The sequence below is a fragment of the Engystomops pustulosus genome, chromosome 4, assembly GCF_040894005.1.
Source record: "Engystomops pustulosus chromosome 4, aEngPut4.maternal, whole genome shotgun sequence".
Taxonomy (NCBI): domain Eukaryota; kingdom Metazoa; phylum Chordata; class Amphibia; order Anura; family Leptodactylidae; genus Engystomops; species Engystomops pustulosus.
Genome location: NC_092414.1, coordinates 223,110,505 through 223,128,484, shown reverse-complemented (window position 1 = coordinate 223,128,484; position 17,980 = coordinate 223,110,505). Strand labels below are relative to the sequence as shown.

At 42.3% G+C, this 17,980-nt stretch overlaps 1 protein-coding gene across 1 annotated transcript; it reads left to right on the top strand.

Moving 5' to 3' along the window:
- The first annotated feature begins 4,741 nt into the window (after nt 1-4,741).
- Nucleotides 4,742-6,407, top strand: LOC140128767 (olfactory receptor 9G19-like). Its single transcript, XM_072150468.1, has 2 exons — nt 4,742-4,831; nt 5,490-6,407. Exons 1-2 carry the CDS (start codon nt 4,742-4,744, stop codon nt 6,405-6,407), a joined length of 1,008 nt encoding a protein of 335 aa, XP_072006569.1.
- Nucleotides 6,408-17,980: the final 11,573 nt, after the last annotated feature.

Sequence of the window (17,980 nt, the reverse complement as noted above, 5' to 3'; positions counted from 1 at the left end):
TTCTTTTTCCCGATGTATGTAAGTGCATTGTCCGTGTATAATGCGCTGTGCGGGGAGTCACTAAGATCCTGCGCCCGATATCCTGCATATGTCGCTCCCCGCTCAGGTCCCTGGAGTTCACCTTCTTCTTCCTGGTGCATGTAAGTGCATTGTCCGTGTATAATGCACTGTGCGGGGAGTCACTAAGATCCTGCGCCCGATATCCTGCATGTGTCACTTCCCCGCTCAGGTCCCCGGAGTTCACCTTCTTCTTCCTGGTGTATGTAAGTGCATTGTCCGTGTATAATGCGCTGTGCGGGGAGTCACTAAGATCGTGTGCCCAATATCCTGCATGTGTCACTTCCCCGCTCAGGTCTCCGGAGTTCACCTTCTTCTTCCTGGTGCATGTAAGTGCATTGTCCGTGTATAATGCGCTGTGCGGGGAGTCACTAAGATCCTGCGCCCGATATCCTGCATATGTCGCTCCCCGCTCAGGTCCCTGGAGTTCACCTTCTTCTTCCTGGTGCATGTAAGTGCATTGTCCGTGTATAATGCACTGTGCGGGGAGTCACTAAGATCCTGCGCCCGATATCCTGCATGTGTCACTTCCCCGCTCAGGTCCCCGGAGTTCACCTTCTTCTTCCTGGTGTATGTAAGTGCATTGTCCGTGTATAATGCGCTGTGCGGGGAGTCACTAAGATCGTGTGCCCAATATCCTGCATGTGTCACTTCCCCGCTCAGGTCTCCGGAGTTCACCTTCTTCTTCCTGGTGCATGTAAGTGCATTGTCCGTGTATAATGCGCTGTGCGGGGAGTCACTAAGATCCTGCGCCCGATATCCTGCATGTGTCACTTCCCCGCTCAGGTCCCCGGAGTTCACCTTCTTCTTCCTGGTGCATGTAAGTGCATTGTCCGTGTATAATGTGCTGTGCGGGGAGTCACTAAGATCATGTGCCTGATATCCTGCATGTGTCGCTTCCCCGCTCAGGTCTCTGGAGTTCACCTTCTTCTTCCTGGTGCATGTAAGTGCATTGTCCGTGTATAATGTCCTGTGCGGGTAATCTCTAAGATCATGCCCCGAGATCCTGCATGTGTCGCTTCCCCGCTCAGGTCCCCGGAGTTCACCTTCTTCCTGGTGCATGTAAGTGCATAGTCCGTGTATAATGCGCTGTGCGGTGAGTCACTAAGATCCTGCACCCGATATCCTGCATGTGTCACTTCTCCGCTCAGGTCCCTGGATTTCACCTTCTTTTTTCTGGTGCATGTAAAAGCATGGCTTGAGACACAATTTTAAAGTTAAAGGGGTATTCCCATCTGGGCATTTACATTTGATTAAATTCATTTGCCATATGTAAACATTTCTTCAATTGGATGTTAATTAAAAAAATGTTCCTGTGTGAAGATAATTTCTCATAAATGTAGCCATGTTGTCCCTTAGAAACAAGATAGCTTCCTCGGATACGACCACGTCACACTTTGGCAGCGGTGGCCAGACTTGCGCTATAGAGTCCTGCCGGACCACCTGGATTCAGTGATCATTACCACAGGACGGCTGTGCGACATGTAGTAACTCCCGGACATTTTATATACAATAACCTTTTGTTTCTTTGTGCACTCAATCCATCAGAGGTGGCCGTATCCGAGGAAGCCATCTCGTTTCTAAGGGACAACATGGATACATTTATGAGAAATTATCTACACACAGTAACATATTTTTTAATAACATCTAATTGAAGAAATGTTTATATATGGAAGATTAACTAAACTGAATGCTAGTGCCCAGATGAGAATACCCCTTTAAATCCCAGCCCGCCATCCGATTTCTGTTGCATGGAAGCTGGCGCTAATACACCAAAATCCGATCGCGTGCGACCCATTCCCCTTCTAAATCCCTGTCCCAGTGACGTGATCCCTGAAAACGTCGGAAAACCAGACGGAAACCGGCATCGTCTCTGCTCAGTAGCTGTACTGCGCTGAGCGCTAAGTGGTTAACTTTGTATTTGTCAATAAAGTTGATTCAACATAAAATTAGGAAAAGTGTACCAAAAATATTTCTCTTATTTTCAAAATAACAAATACAAAATATTCTGTACGTCTCAAAGTCATTAATATTTCCAAACAATGGTTTTGAGTATAAAATTACACAATTGTGCCTACACATCAGATCTCTCCCAAAAGTCTTCTGAAGTTCAACTATTTGTACTCAGAAAAATGCCCAAATCTAAAGCAAAAACTATGAAATAATAAAATGAAATTCAAAAAGTTGAAACTTATTTTAGCTTGATCTTTAACCTTGATCTGAGTCGTGCAGTTCTTAATGAGGTTCCTTAAGTAAGAAGAACGGGACTAGTCAGACTCATTTACAATCATTTACAACAGATTCACAGGGAAGTGTTATCCAAACGTTCATTAGAAGCTGCAAGAAACTTATAGATCACTCAGAAAGAATGTTAATAATTGAAGAAAACGGAAGGAAATCAAGACAAACACAAGACACAATATAATTTCATTACTACTTTCGATAGAGGTAATCGAGCAAACAGACAATCTTAACAATAAAAAACTGGAGCAAGTTGAAAAGTGATCCCCATTTGAATAAGCTTCTTCCAAATCATCCATAATAAGTTTCATTAAGTCGCAAACAGTAAAAAAATAAAAATTAATTAGGAGCATCTATGTCTTTACACAATACTAACAATTCTGGAAGCGCTTATCCAAAAGGAGTCTGCACATAAACAAAGTTGCCCTCTCTCTCACTGCTTCGAGCCATTGTAATGGGCTAATCCACTGTCTCCCATTTCTCACGATCTGTCCTTATTGAAAGAGTCAAAAAGAGGAGAGGAGGAGGGAGTATGATGAGTTATACTCTGCTGCTCCACCTATTCAGCACACTTCAAAGAGTAAACAAAGAACCACAGAGGGTCTGCACACAGTGCAAAAGAAAGTAACTGGACTGCTGAAGCGATTGATGAACATTGAGAGATTAACCACAAGGTAGTAAAGGCACACGGGTAACTTACGTAAAAAAGTGGGCAACCCCTTTAATGCAGTATTAACCCTTTAAAGACCATTGGTCCAGATTGTTGTGTTTCCACCAAGCCATGAAAGGCGCTATAAGCTATAAAGCTATAAAAAGGTTTGTTATGTGTGGGTAAAATTAAACTTTCTATTGGCGCAATTTGATATTTTGAGCCATGTACAGGGAACCTAGGATAAAATTTTTAAATTGGGTGGTAATGCCCAAAAAACTATAAAAAATCCATATAACACATCTCACTTGTTTTTGGGTACAATTGTGGAGATACCAAATGTACAGTAAATAGTTTGGTTGTCTCTTTATACCTTAAAAAAAAATCTGAAACTTTGGAATAAAAAAAAGGCTTGTGTTGTCATAGTCTGACACCCGTAACATTTTGGGGCAGTTCTAGTTTTTGTAGGATGAGATTACATTTTCATTGATGAAAATTAGACAATTGTATGTCTGTTTAATCACTTTCATTCAAATAGGAGGCAAAATTGCAAAAAATGGTGATTCAAACAATTGGATGCTTTTTTCCATTATCATACTGCCACAGTTATTATCCTCCTTATCTAACAGACCTGTGCACCCGTTTGTTTGGCTCTGGAGGATACAGGTGGCGTTTGATGACATCACGCCACCATGCAAGGAAACGCTGCCCGGCAGAAAGGTTGGGGGCGGAGGAGAACATCTGGGGTGGGAGAAGGCAAGTAAAAGTTTTATTATTTTTAAATTGGTCACATTATTAATAGAATTATCATTTGTGGGGACCTGTATGTACCAAAAAGGGGTGGAAGATAGTGGGTGTAGTGGTGAAGTGGGAACCGCGCTGCATCATCTACACCTGTCCTGTCATTGTTGGTGACCTGGAGAGGGTCCATATGCCCCTGACCACCCCTCTTAGGTGTGTAATCATTACCCTTTCAATCATCTTCATAATAAGTGATGTCAGAGCAATAGGCTCTACAGAGGACGGAGAGCTCGGAGCAAACAGGTTCCACTATATGACGTGAAAGGAACCTTCTAACTCCCGTCCACAGCACCAGAACAAATCTATTTGAAACTTCTAGTCACCGTTACTTTCCTTTTGAAATTTTTTCTAGCATTTCATAAAGTTTTGAATGTTATTAAAGATGATTTCAGGATGGAATTAAAATTTCCTCTGATGTTATTGTAACCTTTATAGAACAATTGTCAGAGGTTTCGCTCCTCCGTGAGCTCGAACCTCCACAAATTGGAACACAGGAGACACATGAAGTAACGGCTGAGCCTCATCTCCCACAATCCCTTGCCTCTGCTGTGGGCTTATATTGTGCTCCTCTTACCCTGGACGGCTGCTGCATAGGATTAGTTTTGTTTTTTTGTTTTTTTTATGTACAGTATAAACAAAGGAGAAAGTGAAAACTATTTCCAAGAAAATCGAAGTGAAATATTGTGGCAGCAAAATGGACACATCTGCTGTAAGTACAGAATCATTGTGTATTGTTATCATGTGTGACCTGGATTTGAAGCTTTACTATGTAGGGGCATCTCATGGCATTGAGGTTTAGATTGTATTTTCTATTTCGAGGAAGTGGACAGTGTTGTATCCCAAAGTCAGAGGATACGAGAGCAGAAGAGGAGACTGGGAGAAATATCTAAGGCAGAGAAGAGGTGACGAGAAGAAGCTGTAGAATAAAAGGGAGATAAATGCTGAGATACAGACTGTGCAGAAGAGGAATCAATAGTGTAATGAATGTATTTGATGAATCGAGAGGAAAGACGGGGGAAGAGAGTGAGAGGACGTGGTGGTACGACAGGGGTGAAATTTGGAAGAGCAGCTTCAAGAAGACAGGTAATCATCATCACTAGTCCTTGTCCATCTCCTCTTATGTTTTAAGAGTACCAGAAAAAATGCTATTTTGTTTTCTATTTTTCTGGGTTTTTTGGTCTAACATTTAGGGTGGTGGTCATAGTCATTGGGGGTCATTTACTAAGGGCCCGATTCGCGTTTTCCCGACGTGTTACCCGAATATTTCCGATTTGTGCCAATTGTACCTGAATTGCCCCGGGATTTTGGCGCACGCGATCGGATTGTGGCGCATCGGCGCCGGCATGCGCGCAACGGAAATCGAGGGGCGTGGCCGAACGAAAACCCGACGTATTCGGAAAAACCGCCGCATTTAAAAACCGAAAAAGTGACGCTTGGGAAGCGCGTACCTTCACCTGGTCCAACTCGGTGTATTCCGGTGCGTTCAGATGCTTTTCAGCGCAGCAGCATCACCTGGTGGACGGCGAAGGAACTACCTTCATAAATCCCATCCGGACCCGATTCCTGTTCAGAGAACGCGCCGCTGGATCGCGAATGGGCCGGGTAAGTAAATCTGTCCCATTAAGTCTACAGACTGTAGGGAGGATATAGGATATCAATTTGGAATTATTATAATTGATGAATTGTTGTAAATTTGTCTACTTTTACTTAAGTTTAACTTCTTTTCATATTCTACTCGCAGACCAATCTGACCTTCATCACAGAGTTTTTCCTCTTAGGATTTCAAGGAAGTCAAGTTTTCAGAAATGTTTTATTTTTTCTGTTTCTTATACTTTTTGTTGTCACAATATGCGGGAACCTCCTGATCATCGCCCTGGTGTCCACCAGTAAGAACCTCCACACTCCCATGTACTTATTCATCTCACAACTGTCCATCAGTGACATCTTATTACCTACAGATATTGTCCCCAACATGTTCTACTACCTACTTAATAATGGGGGGACCATTACTTTTGCTGGCTGTTTCATTCAGTTTTATGTTTTTGGTGCCATGGAAACCTTTGAATGTTTCCTCCTCACGGTGATGTCCTATGACAGATATGTGGCCATCTGCAACCCCCTCCGTTACACCTCGATTATGACAAATACATTGTGTGTGAAGTTTGTTGCTGTGTGCTGGATGTGGGGTTTTACCTCTTCTTTTGTTCTCACTATTTCACCTTCACAGTTGTATTTTTGCGGAGACAACGTCATTGACCATATTTTCTGTGACCTTGTCCCCTTGTTGGACCTTGCTTGCTCAAACACCTTCATTGTTCACATGGAGATGTATTTATTGGGCACTCCAAACATTATAATCCCAACCACAATCATTGTGGTGTCTTATACTTACATTGTTATTACAGTATTAAGGATCCCATCCAGTATCGGGAGACAGAAAGCCTTCTCCACCTGTAGCTCCCACCTCATCGTGGTCTCCATCTTCTACTGGACAATATTCAGTGTTTATGTCTTCCCAACAAAAGGACAAACATCGACCATCAGTAAAATGATCTCCCTGCTTTATACTGTGTTAACTCCATTGATAAACCCCATTATATACAGTCTGAGGAATAAGGACATTAAGAAAGCCCTACAGGAAAAGCTTCATAGACATTGAGTGACCTAAATATCTCTATATCTATAATATACGGAGGTATATTTTATGATTATGCTTCAAACTGTATGTTTCTGTCCTGTACATATCATACAATAAACCATATTGTATAATATAAATAGATAGTGGTGTATCTGGTGGCATGCTGGGTAATATCTTACTTGTAGATCTAATTTGTCACTTTTATTTTGTCTTCAAATATAGTCAGAAGAGTTTAGCTGGATTTTAGCAGATGGAGTTTAATTTTCTAATGTAACCAAAGTATCGGAGATCTAAAATCTATAGCATTGAATGTTTTTTTACTTTAACGCACCACCCAAGTGGACTGGGAGAGAGGAGCTGACAGATGAGTGGTTACTGTGCTGAATCTCAAGCCCATAAAGGCTGAAATGGCCAGAACCTTGTAGAAATCTTGGGTCTAGACCTGGTTAACTCACATACCCTGCCGCACGCATGTGCACAACTTAGTGATGCAAAAGTTTTGGACCAATTACACAAACCTGCCAAGCTGCTGCCAAAAGCGTGTGCCGTGTGTGCTCATTTCTGGTGTTCTCTTTGACTTTCCCTAACACTTTGGTCTTTGACCACCCACCGCTTCATATATGTTGTACCAACTTGGTGTCTTTGTGTCTCTGGCAGCAAAACATGTGCTACAGCGCTTGCGCTGAGCTCGCCTACTGCCGGGGATGCGCAAGGAATAGGATGTGATGAGCGGGTATGGACGGACGTTCATTTCAGAGGTCCTACATTCCCCCAGTAGCCTCTGATATTAATTTGCATCGTATCTAAGGATCAAAGTTTATTTCTGTAGTAGCTGCATCCCAGAATTAGGAAAAAAAACTGGAAAGCTGCTACAGGGAGGGGGAATCTTTCAGAAAGTAGATTTTCCAAGTGTCAATTTGCTCACTTTAGGTTCAATTTCTAGATTATTTTTTTCTTCATTGATCGGCTCATAGTTCAATAGATCTACACTCACCGGCCACTTTATTAGGTACACCATGCTAGTAACGGGTTGGACCCCCTTTTGCCTTCAGAACTGCCTCAATTCTTCGTGGCATAGATACAACAAGGTGCTGGAAGCTCCTCAGAGATTTTGGTCCATAGTGACATGATGGCATCACACAGTTGCCGCAGATTTGTCGGCTGCACATCCATGATGCGAATCTCCCGTTCCACCACATCCCAAAGATGCTCTATTGGATTGAGATCTGGTGACTGTGGAGGCCATTTGAGTACAGTGACCTCATTGTCATGTTCAGGAAACCAGTCTGAGATGCTTCCAGCTTTATGACATGGTGCATTATCCTGCTGAAAGGCAGGGTGGATCCATGCTTTCATGTTGTTGACGCCAAATTCTGACCCTACCATCTGAATGTCGCAGCAGAAATCGAGACTCATCAGACCAGGCAACATTTTTCCAATCTTCTACTGTCCAATTTCGATGAGCTTGTGCAAATTGTAGCCTCAGTTTCCTGTTCTTAGCTGAAAGGAGTGGCACCCGGTGTGGTCTTCTGCTGCTGTAGCCCATCTGCCTCAAAGTTGGACGTACTGTGCATTCAGAGATGCTCTTCTGCCTACCTTGGTTGTAACGGGTGGCGATTTGAGTCACTGTTGCCTTTCTATGAGCTCGAACCAGTCTGCCCATTCTCCTCTGACCTTTGGCATCAACAAGGCATTTTCCGCCCACAGAAATGCCGCTCACTGGATGTTTTTTCTTTTTCGGACCATTCTCTGTAAACCCTAGAGATGGTTGTGCGTGAAAATCCCAGTAGATCAGCAGTTTCTGAAATACTCAGACCAGCCCTTCTGGCACCAACAACCATGCCACATTCAAAGGCCTCAGATCACCTTTCTTCCCCATACTGATGCTCGGTTTGAACTGCAGGAGATTGTCTTGACCATGTCTACATGCCTAAATGCACTGAGTTGCCGCCATGTGATTGGCTGATTAGAAATTAAGTGTTAACGAGCAGTTGGACAGGTGTACCTAATAAAGTGGCCGGTGAGTGTATATTTATTTCTAAGTATTTTATTGGTGTTTTCCCAGAGTTGTGGAGTTAAGTATAATTCTACACCAGAAAAAATATAAATTTAGTACGATTTATGGTAAGTGACCCCGTAGTTTGAAGTGTAGCTGTATAATTCTCCAGCTTGAGGGGCTCAGACAAGTAGCAGGTCAGCTGTGTACGTGACTGGTTTATGAATGGGCTCGGATCCTTTCAATTCTGTTTCTTCTTTTTTTCTCCCTTTAGGACGTAGACAGTTTGTACACTAAGGCTCCGCCTCTTTTACCGTAATCGGCATGTGTCACTTTATATGGTGTTAACTTTTGAACACTTTCACTTACCAAAATGATTTTGAGACAGTTTTTTAGTGACACATTTTACCTCATGTTAGTGGTTGATTATGTTTTGTGTTTATTTATGAAAAAAAGAAACATTTCTTAAATTTTTTTTAAAAAATTGTTATTTTTTATATTTGAAATGATCTGCTTTTAAGACTGATAGTTTTGCCATCCAAATTATTTACTTATTAACATTTCCCATATCTAAACTTTATGTTTAACTTATTTCAACATAGGAGATGTAAGACGCATATAAATAGAACAGAGTTTATCATTTTTTCCCCACCGAAATTTCTACATTGACATTTTTGAGACAATTTTTTTTTTTAAATGAGTTTAAAATATAAAATTATTAGAATATTAGTATGAATTCCCTCTCCCATTTTCAAAAGCACACCCTTCAAACTATTAAAAACTGCTTTTACAAAACTTTTTAACCCTTTGGGCACCGCATAGTGATTAAAACAAAATGGAAATGAAATTTCGAATGGTCTAATTTTGCTGGTTACATGTTCATTTATCCCAAAAATGTATCCCTAAAATGTACACATTCCAAAAACTTGTTATGCCATTTCTCTGTAGTACATTGACTCCCCACATATGGACGCGAAATGTTGTATGGGCGCACAGCAATGTGCAGAAGGGAAGGAGCGTCCTGCAGCTGCCAGCTATATCCTATAGTACAGTAACTTAGTAGATTTTAGTTTTCTTGTTGGCGCCATTTTGTAGGCTATTTACAATTTTAGGGTTAGATTTTCTGTTCTTGGCCCATGTGTGGGCAATTTTTGGAGGAATGAGATGAATTTTCCAGCGATACCATTGTTGGGTTGGTTTGCTCTATTGTTGAAAGCATATTTACTTTTTTTGGGGGGATGGAGGTATAGAAAAGCATCAATTTATGTAATTGGTTTTGTTTTACTTTGTTCTTTTTTTCATGTTTACTGTATATCCTAATAAACGTCATATATTTATTCTATGGGTCATATGATATCATATCCCATATATAGAGAGTGAGTGAGGATAGCACCCTTAACACCTTGTTTCTAAAGGACTGTGCTGCTATTTTTCTTTTTTTCATATCCCATATTTAGATTTTTTTTTTCTAACAATTTACTAAATTTCTCACTATAAAAACGAATATGCGGAAAAATCTTTCGCTTTTACATCACCATCTTTCAAGTGGAATAACGTTTTTATTTTTTTTTACTACAGAACAGTTTCATAGCTTGTTTTTTTTGGGACATATAGTAATTTGCACCAGTATAATTCTGGGGTAGATATGGTTTTTTATTACTTTTTATTGCATTTTTTGTGGAATGAAATAGGTAAAATTACCAATTTTTTTTCATGATAATTACCTGCAGTACTGATGTGTTGCAGGGTATTAGCGCAGTCAGTCTGTGAACATGCATAGGCTGACACAGAGCCTTTTAGATCCTGTCACGGATGCGATCTTACAGGCACTGCCTGTGGACATTAAAACTGCCTGCCTTAGAAATGATCGACACCCCCCAAAGACGGCATGAAAGGGCTGTTCATGGGGGAGAGACCCTAAGCAGGCAAGTTAAATGTGTGGTCATGCTGACCACGGCATTTAACAGGTTAAGCAACTGCAATCAGAGCTCACTCTGACCAAGAGTGTTGCACTGGGGAGTCAGATGTTTGTTAAACACCCCATGTTTTATGATGCCGGCTCAGTTCCAATTACGAGGTTATATCAGGTTAATATATTAGGTTAATTGTGATAGAACTTCCATGGTTTAACCGGCTAAGGACCAGGACCTTTTACGTTTTTTCATTTCCATGTTTCACTCCCCACCTTCAAAAATCTATAACTTTTTATTTTTACACATAAAGAGCTGTGTGACGGCTTGTTTATTGCGTAACAAATTGCACTTCATAGTGATGGTATTGAATATTCCTTGCCTTGTACTGGGAAGCGGGAAAAAAATTCCAAATGCAATGAAAATGGTGAAAAAACGCATTTTCTTGTGGGCTTGGATTTTACGGCTTTCACTGTGCGCCACAAATGACAGGTCTACTTTATTCTTTGGGTCGGTACAATTATGACGATACCAAATTTGTATAGGTTTTATTATGTTTTCATACATTTACAAAAATTAAACCTCCTGTACAAATTTTTTTTTTTTGATTTTGCCATTTCTGGCGCCAATAACTTTTTCATACTTCATTAAATGAAGCTTTGGGTGGTGTCATTTTTTGCAAATTTTGATGACGTTTTCAAATGTATCATTTTTAGGACTTTGCAAGCTTTTTATCACTTTTTATAGATTTTTAAAATATTTTTCAAAATGGCAATAAAGTGCCATACCTAAGGTGTTTATGATTTTTACTGTTTATTAATATTTATATCAGTTATAGGGAAAGGGGGGAGATTTGAATTTTTAGATTTTTTATTATAATTTTTTTAAACGTTTTTTTATTTTTCTTTTTACTATTTTTTCAGACTCCCTAGGGTACTTTAACCCTAGGTTGTCTGATGGATCCTATCATATACTGCCTCCTTATTCATTAAAATGAGCTGATAGCGATGGATCGATGCTCCCCGATGATATCACGGGCAGCACCGATCCTCAGCAAGATGGCGGCACATGGGTTTTTTGCCAGGATAACACCCATGATTGGTGCAAACAGCAGTCGCGGGTGTTACCGGTAAGCCTTTTCTGCAATATGCAGCAAAGACTTACCGGCTATGGAGAGGGCTCAGCCAGGGAGCCCTCTCTATGCATCGGGACATGATGCGCGCCGGGAATACACAATGGGCGGTCGGGAACCGGTTAAGAAAATCTACCACCAGAATGAAGGATTGTTAACCAGACACACTGACATAATGGTGTGCAACATGGATCAGGCAGGTTCACAAAATTATGCAAATAAGCCTTTGGGGCTCAAGGCTTTATTGACATCTATGGATCCCAGAGCCCCTCAGTTTTATTTGCATAATTATTTAATCCTTTCTTTTCAAAAAATGTCATAAGAAGCTAAAAAAAAATAAAAATAAATAAACGGATCCTGCCAAAGGGGGCCCAAACCAGTATGTCAATGCTTGGATTACAATCCTGCATCCTGGTGGTAGACGTCCTTTAAAACAAAATGGATTGTGGATAGGGGCCATTCTTGCCTTGTACCAATGAGGAGAATTCTCTGCTTATTTACATTTTTGCAGATGGATTGTAGGACAAGGCCATTATTTATTAATTTTTTTTTACTAAAGCTTCCGGGAATCTATATTTGTGTAATGTTAATCTCAAAAACCTCCAACTGACCCTATTGAATGTAATGTCTTCATCAATGGATAATAGGGCAATGGGTATTGGAGTGTAGCCTAGTGAATTACATTACTCATCCTGGTGGTGTTGTCTTTAGCTTCTCGTCCTGCTGTGATACCTTCTTGCCCCATACTTTATTGAGTTTAAGTAATCTTTAAGATGTGGGGGAACCGGAGGGCTGTCCTACAGCATGGCAGGTCTCCAGCAGGGTGGTGTTGGCAAGAAATGATGAGGGAGAGGCTGCTATAGCGGTTCTCCCTGGGGCAACCCTTTAGTGTCTAGAGTATAAGTCTCTGTGTGGTGGACAGGGTGCCCGTGATGGTGACAGCCGTAGTAGCAGGGACCAGACGGAGGCAGAGGTTAAACAAAAACAACTTACAGTTCTTTATTGGAACCGACAGGAACCGCAGCAACGTGCCCTTAACAGAATGGTGGATTGCTGAGATGCAGTTGGAGGAAGCCACAGGAATTGATCACCAGCCTGGATGCAGATGGCAGGCTGGGAGGTAGCTGTGTCCTAAAAGGATGCTTCAGCTTGTCCTGGGTTGCTTCAGGAATCACCCTTGAAGGTAGGATGATACCCCTTTCCTCACTAAACTAGCTATTAGTTCCACTCTTCAGGCAGGGGCTAGGCTCTTCCTGCTCTGGTCTGGTATGCTAGCTGTACAGAGTCTGTACTGGAGTAACTCCAGTCTGCTTCTGCAGACTCCTAGGTCTGACTGCTCTCTACTCTCTTCTGAGAGAACTTCACTTCTTCTGGACTTCTTTCCTGACAGGGTCTTGTTACTCCTCCTGGTCAGGTGGTGGCTGCTCCTCCAATTACATCTCAGCTTACATATCAGCTCACAGAGACAAAGTATAACACATGTGATTGGCTGACACATATGACATCAGACAAAACACTTAACTACTGCCTTACCAGGCAGGATCTACCACTGCAATGTTCCCCTGTGTCCTATAAGGACTATGTAGTGTGATGTAGTGACATGCTGTGGGGCAGGTCAGACCCTACACAGGCTGCAAGCTACATGGTGGGACGTATTTGCAAACACTCCTCTGCCTTGCATCGGCGAGGGTGTTGCATTTCTTTATATCTGAAATTTAAGTTTTACATTTGATGAGGTCAGAAACTTGTTTATTTCCCTTTTCCTTGCCCTTCTTTCCATCTGAAGACGTCTTCTTACAGTTTTGGGAGCTTCCCTGGTGCTAGAATTACAGGTGCCATTCATGAGGATTTTTTAAAAATAATTTTTAATATGTCCTTCTGTATATTTGATATCTGTGGGGTCACTCAGTAATGAGGAATTCCTTTTATAGATGGTCATTAGTGAGAGTATTATTGGGGCATGAAGGGAGAATGATGTCGTAATATGTAGAATCTATCTTATCTAATAGACAATCCAGGATAAAGAATAGTCTATCCAGGGACATTTCTTTTAGACAGACAGGAAGACAGAATGGTCTTTCTGTTAGGGGTTAATATCGAGGGATCTACTTGTAAGTAATTCTTTAATTACATTACATTTCTTTAAAGGGATATGTGATTTTCTGTATCTTCTATACTTGGATTGCAAGATTACACTCACCGGGCACTTTATTAGGTACGCCTGTCCAACTGCTCGTTAACACTTCATTTCTAATCAGCCAATCACATGGCGGCAACTCAGTGCATTTAGGCATGTAGACATGGTCAAGACAATCTCCTGCAGTTCAAACCGAGCATCAGTATGGGGAAGAAAGGTGATTTGAGGCCTTTGAACGTGGCATGGTTGTTGGTGCCAGAAGGGCTGGTCTGAGTATTTCAGAAACTGCTAATCTACTGGGATTTTCACGCACAACCATCTCTAGGGTTTACAGAGAATGGTCCGAAAAAGAAAAAACATCCAGTGAGCGGCAGTTCTGTGGGCGGAAATGCCTTGTTGATGCCAGAGGTCAGAGGAGAATGGGCAGACTGGTTCGAGCTGATAGAAAGGCAACAGTGACTCAAATCGCCACCAAGGTAGGCAGAAGTGCATCTCTGAACGCACAGTATGTCGAACTTTGAGGCAGATGGGCTACAGCAGCAGAAGACCACACCAGGTGCCACTCCTTTCAGCTAAGAACAGGAAACTGAGGCTACAATTTGCACAAGCTCATCAAAATTGGACAGTAGAAGATTGGAAAAACGTTGCCTGGTCTGATGAGTCTCGATTTCTGCTGCGACATTCGGATGGTAGGGTCAGAATTTGGTGTCAACAACATGAAAGCATAGATCCATCCTGCCTTGTATCAACGGTTCAGGCTGGTGGTGGTGGTGTCATGGTGTGGGGAATATTTTCTTGCCACTCTTTGGGCCCCTTGGTACAACGCCACAGCCTACCTGAGTATTGTTGCTGACCATGTCCATCCCTTTATGAGCACAATGTACCCTCTAACATCTGATGGCTACTTTCAGCAGGATAATGCACCATGTCATAAAGCTGGAATCATCTCAGACTGGTTTCTTGAACATGACAATGAGGTCACTGGACTCAAATGGCCTCCACAGTCACCAGATCTCAATCCGATAGAGCATCTTTGGGATGTGGTGGAACGGGAGATTCGCATCATGGATGTGCAGCCGACAAATCTGCGGCAACTGTGTGATGCCATCATGTCAATATGGAGCAAAATCTCTGAGGAGCTTCCAGCACCTTGTTGAATCTATGCCACGAAGAATTGAGGCAGTTCTGATGGCAAAAGGGGGTCCAACCCATTACTAGCATGGTGTACCTAATAAAGTGGCCGGTGAGTGTATGTGGCCTCCCGCAAATATTATTTAAAATATTTTTTTTAAAAAGGTAACTTGATTTATAAATACTGGCATATTGTACGTTACTTTATAGATTGTTCTTTTAAGGATGAGGTATCCCCCTTCTACATTCAATTTCACCTCCTTAAAAATAAGCGGAAGGTTTTTGTTCTGTAAGATGGATATTCCTTTGTTTCTTTTAATTGAAGTTGTGGAATTGTAGCAGGTTAGAAATGTTCTATTTTTGGTGATTGAGGTAAATGTCTTTTTAAAATGCGTTTTTTAAGAGAATCAATGGGCCAGATTTACTAACCCGGTCCTGTCGCGATCCCTGAGGTGCGTTCTCCGACGAAGATGAAGTCCGGCGCGATTCATCAAGAGTGTGCGCCCGATATCCTGCATGTGTCGCTTCCCCGCTGAGGTCCGCCGGAGTTCACCTTCTTCTTCCTGATCTATGAGTGCTTGGTTGCGACACAAATTGAATTTTAAATGCTGCGCTCACCATGCAAAAATATGCCAGGTTGGACCCGTCAGAGATTTTAGTAAAAACCTGAGAACAAGGTTTTCATGTTTTTTAAAATGATGTTGGAATAGGGCAGGAATGCCTCATGCCTGTCCACTCTGCCGACCACAACGCCCCCTCCACGTTGCTGTAAGAATCGCAAATTCTTGCACTGTGTCTATTCGAGGCAGCCCTACCAGCCCTTTGACTACTGAGGAAAGCCCTGTGACTACTAGTGGGAAGCACTTGCTAATGATTACTGGCTACTGGATCAGCATTGGCTACTGAGCTTAGTACTGTAACTACTGAGTGCAGCTCTGTGACTAATGGGGGCATGCCTTTGACTACTCTGAACAGCCCTGGTTACTGGAGGCAGGTGCTGTAACTTTTGGCAACTGTGGCATAATTTTGACTGTTGCCACTGTAGAGGTCTACTTGTGGTCTCTAGGGGAACAACAGAACAATATTCAATATTCAACACAATCCATTGTCCAAAAACATGTGAGAATTGCCGTATTTATATTAAATTCTGCCATTATCTCACAATTATGCACTTAATACACAACACTGAGCTTTATTTTGGTCCATTTTTAATGTTGGTGGTGCTTTCACACTCGTAGTAGCATGAGACGAATTCTACAACCCAAACAACAGGAGGAGCAATACCAGAGCCCAGCAAAATGTCCTCCAGCAGGCCACAAATGTCTCCACTGATTCCATGAGGATGATATGAGGGCCCAACGTCCACAGATAGTGGTTGTGTTCACAGCCCAACATCTTACAGGATGCTTGGAATTTGCCAGAGAACAATAGGATTCGCAAATTTGTAACTGGTGTCCTGTGCTCTTCACAGGTAAAACCTGGTTCACACTGAGCATGTGTGAAAGATGTGAAAGTGTAGAGAAGCAGTGGAGAGTTATCTGCTGCCTGCAACATCCTTCAGCATGACCAGTTTGGCAGTGGGTCAGTAATGATTTGGGATGGCATTTCTTTCGAGGGCTGCACAGCCCTCCATGTGCTCACCAGAGGTAGCCTGATTCTCCCCCTTGTCAGACCATATGCTGGTGCCATTGCCCCTGGCTTCCTCCTGATTCAGGGCAATGCTAGACCTCATGTGGCTGGAGTGTCTCAGCAGTTTCTTCAAGGTGAAGGTATTGAAACTATGGACTGACACGCTCATTCCTCATTGAGTACACCTGGGACAGCATGTCTTGCTCCATCCACCAATATCATGTTGCACCACAGACTGTCCAGGAGTTGGCAGATGCTGGGAGGAGATCCCTCAGGAGACCATCCCCAACCTCATCAGGAGCATGCCGGGGTATTGTAGGGAAGTCATACTGACAAGAGGAGGCCACACACAATGCTGAGCCTTATCAAGAGCATGCCAAGATGTTTTAGGGGGGTCATAAAGGCATGTGTAGGCCACAGACATATAGACATCTGAACCTCATCTGGAGCATGCTGAGGCATTGTAGGGAGGTCATACAGGCACATGGAGGCCACACACAATACTCAGCCTCATTTTGACTTGTTTTAAGGATATTAGATCAAAGTTGGATCAGCCTATAGTGTGTTTTTCCATGTAACTGTGTGGGTGACTCAGAATCCAGGTGTCTATTGGTTAATAAATTTGATTTCCATTTTCCATTTTTGAGCAGTGTTTATATGGTCTTTAGGATTATAGGGGTAGCCCATCCCCAGTGTCTGTATGTATACAGAGTATACATCATGTCAACAGCGTGTTCCCACTGTATCCTCTGCCTCCAGTGATAAGGTTAATGATGTCCCTGTTTGCTAGCAATCCCTTTAATTATTGAGCGCATGCGCACTTGATGCTATTGATGTAGTTTTTTTCTGTGCATCGGCACAGTCTATTGCGGACACCATTTTTCTGTAGTCCACTGTACACTAGCGCCTAACACTGTTTGGTAAGTTCTAGCATATGAAACCCCTTCGGCATGCACTAGGTATAGTCATGCAAAAATGGCTCTAAATGTGGCTACGAATATAAACTTTTTATTCTTATAATTATCTGACACACAGGTGGGTGGTGCAAAGGGGGGTATAACTTATGACAAGCCAGAAGAAGCACTACATGCATGAATCGACTATCACTTGCGTAAAGCTCCTCTGCATCAATCCCTTTTCCCTTTTACAATACGCAAGTATTTTTCTGCAATAAAGCAACTCGTGAAAGGCAAGAAGGGTGAGTGCCATTCGTTCTCTACTCTTTTATACTATGCTTTCTTGTTTTTATGTCCCCCCAGCTTGGACAACCCCACTGTATTTATTATTGGGTCAGTAGCTCAGGGTTTTTGGGGATATGTTTAGTTGGGTTAGTAGGTACACTAAGGCCCCTTTCACACTTGTGAGTGTAATGCCCTGAACTCACATCACACTCTCAGCGAGTGCTGCCCGGATCTCCCGGCCCGAATGCTGCAAACCGGAATTGAACTCAGCATCTCGGTTCAGTTCCGGTTTGCAGAGTTTGAGCAGGGAGATTCAGGCAGCACTCACTTCGAGTATGATGCAAGGACAGCGCATTTCACTCACAAGTTTGGAAGGGGCCTTAGGTTCCCTCTGGTTTCGTTCACAGTCTGCACTTGGATTAAATTTGGTAACACAATTCAAGTACAATGAGGAGGAGTCTCTCCTGATCCGATGTGC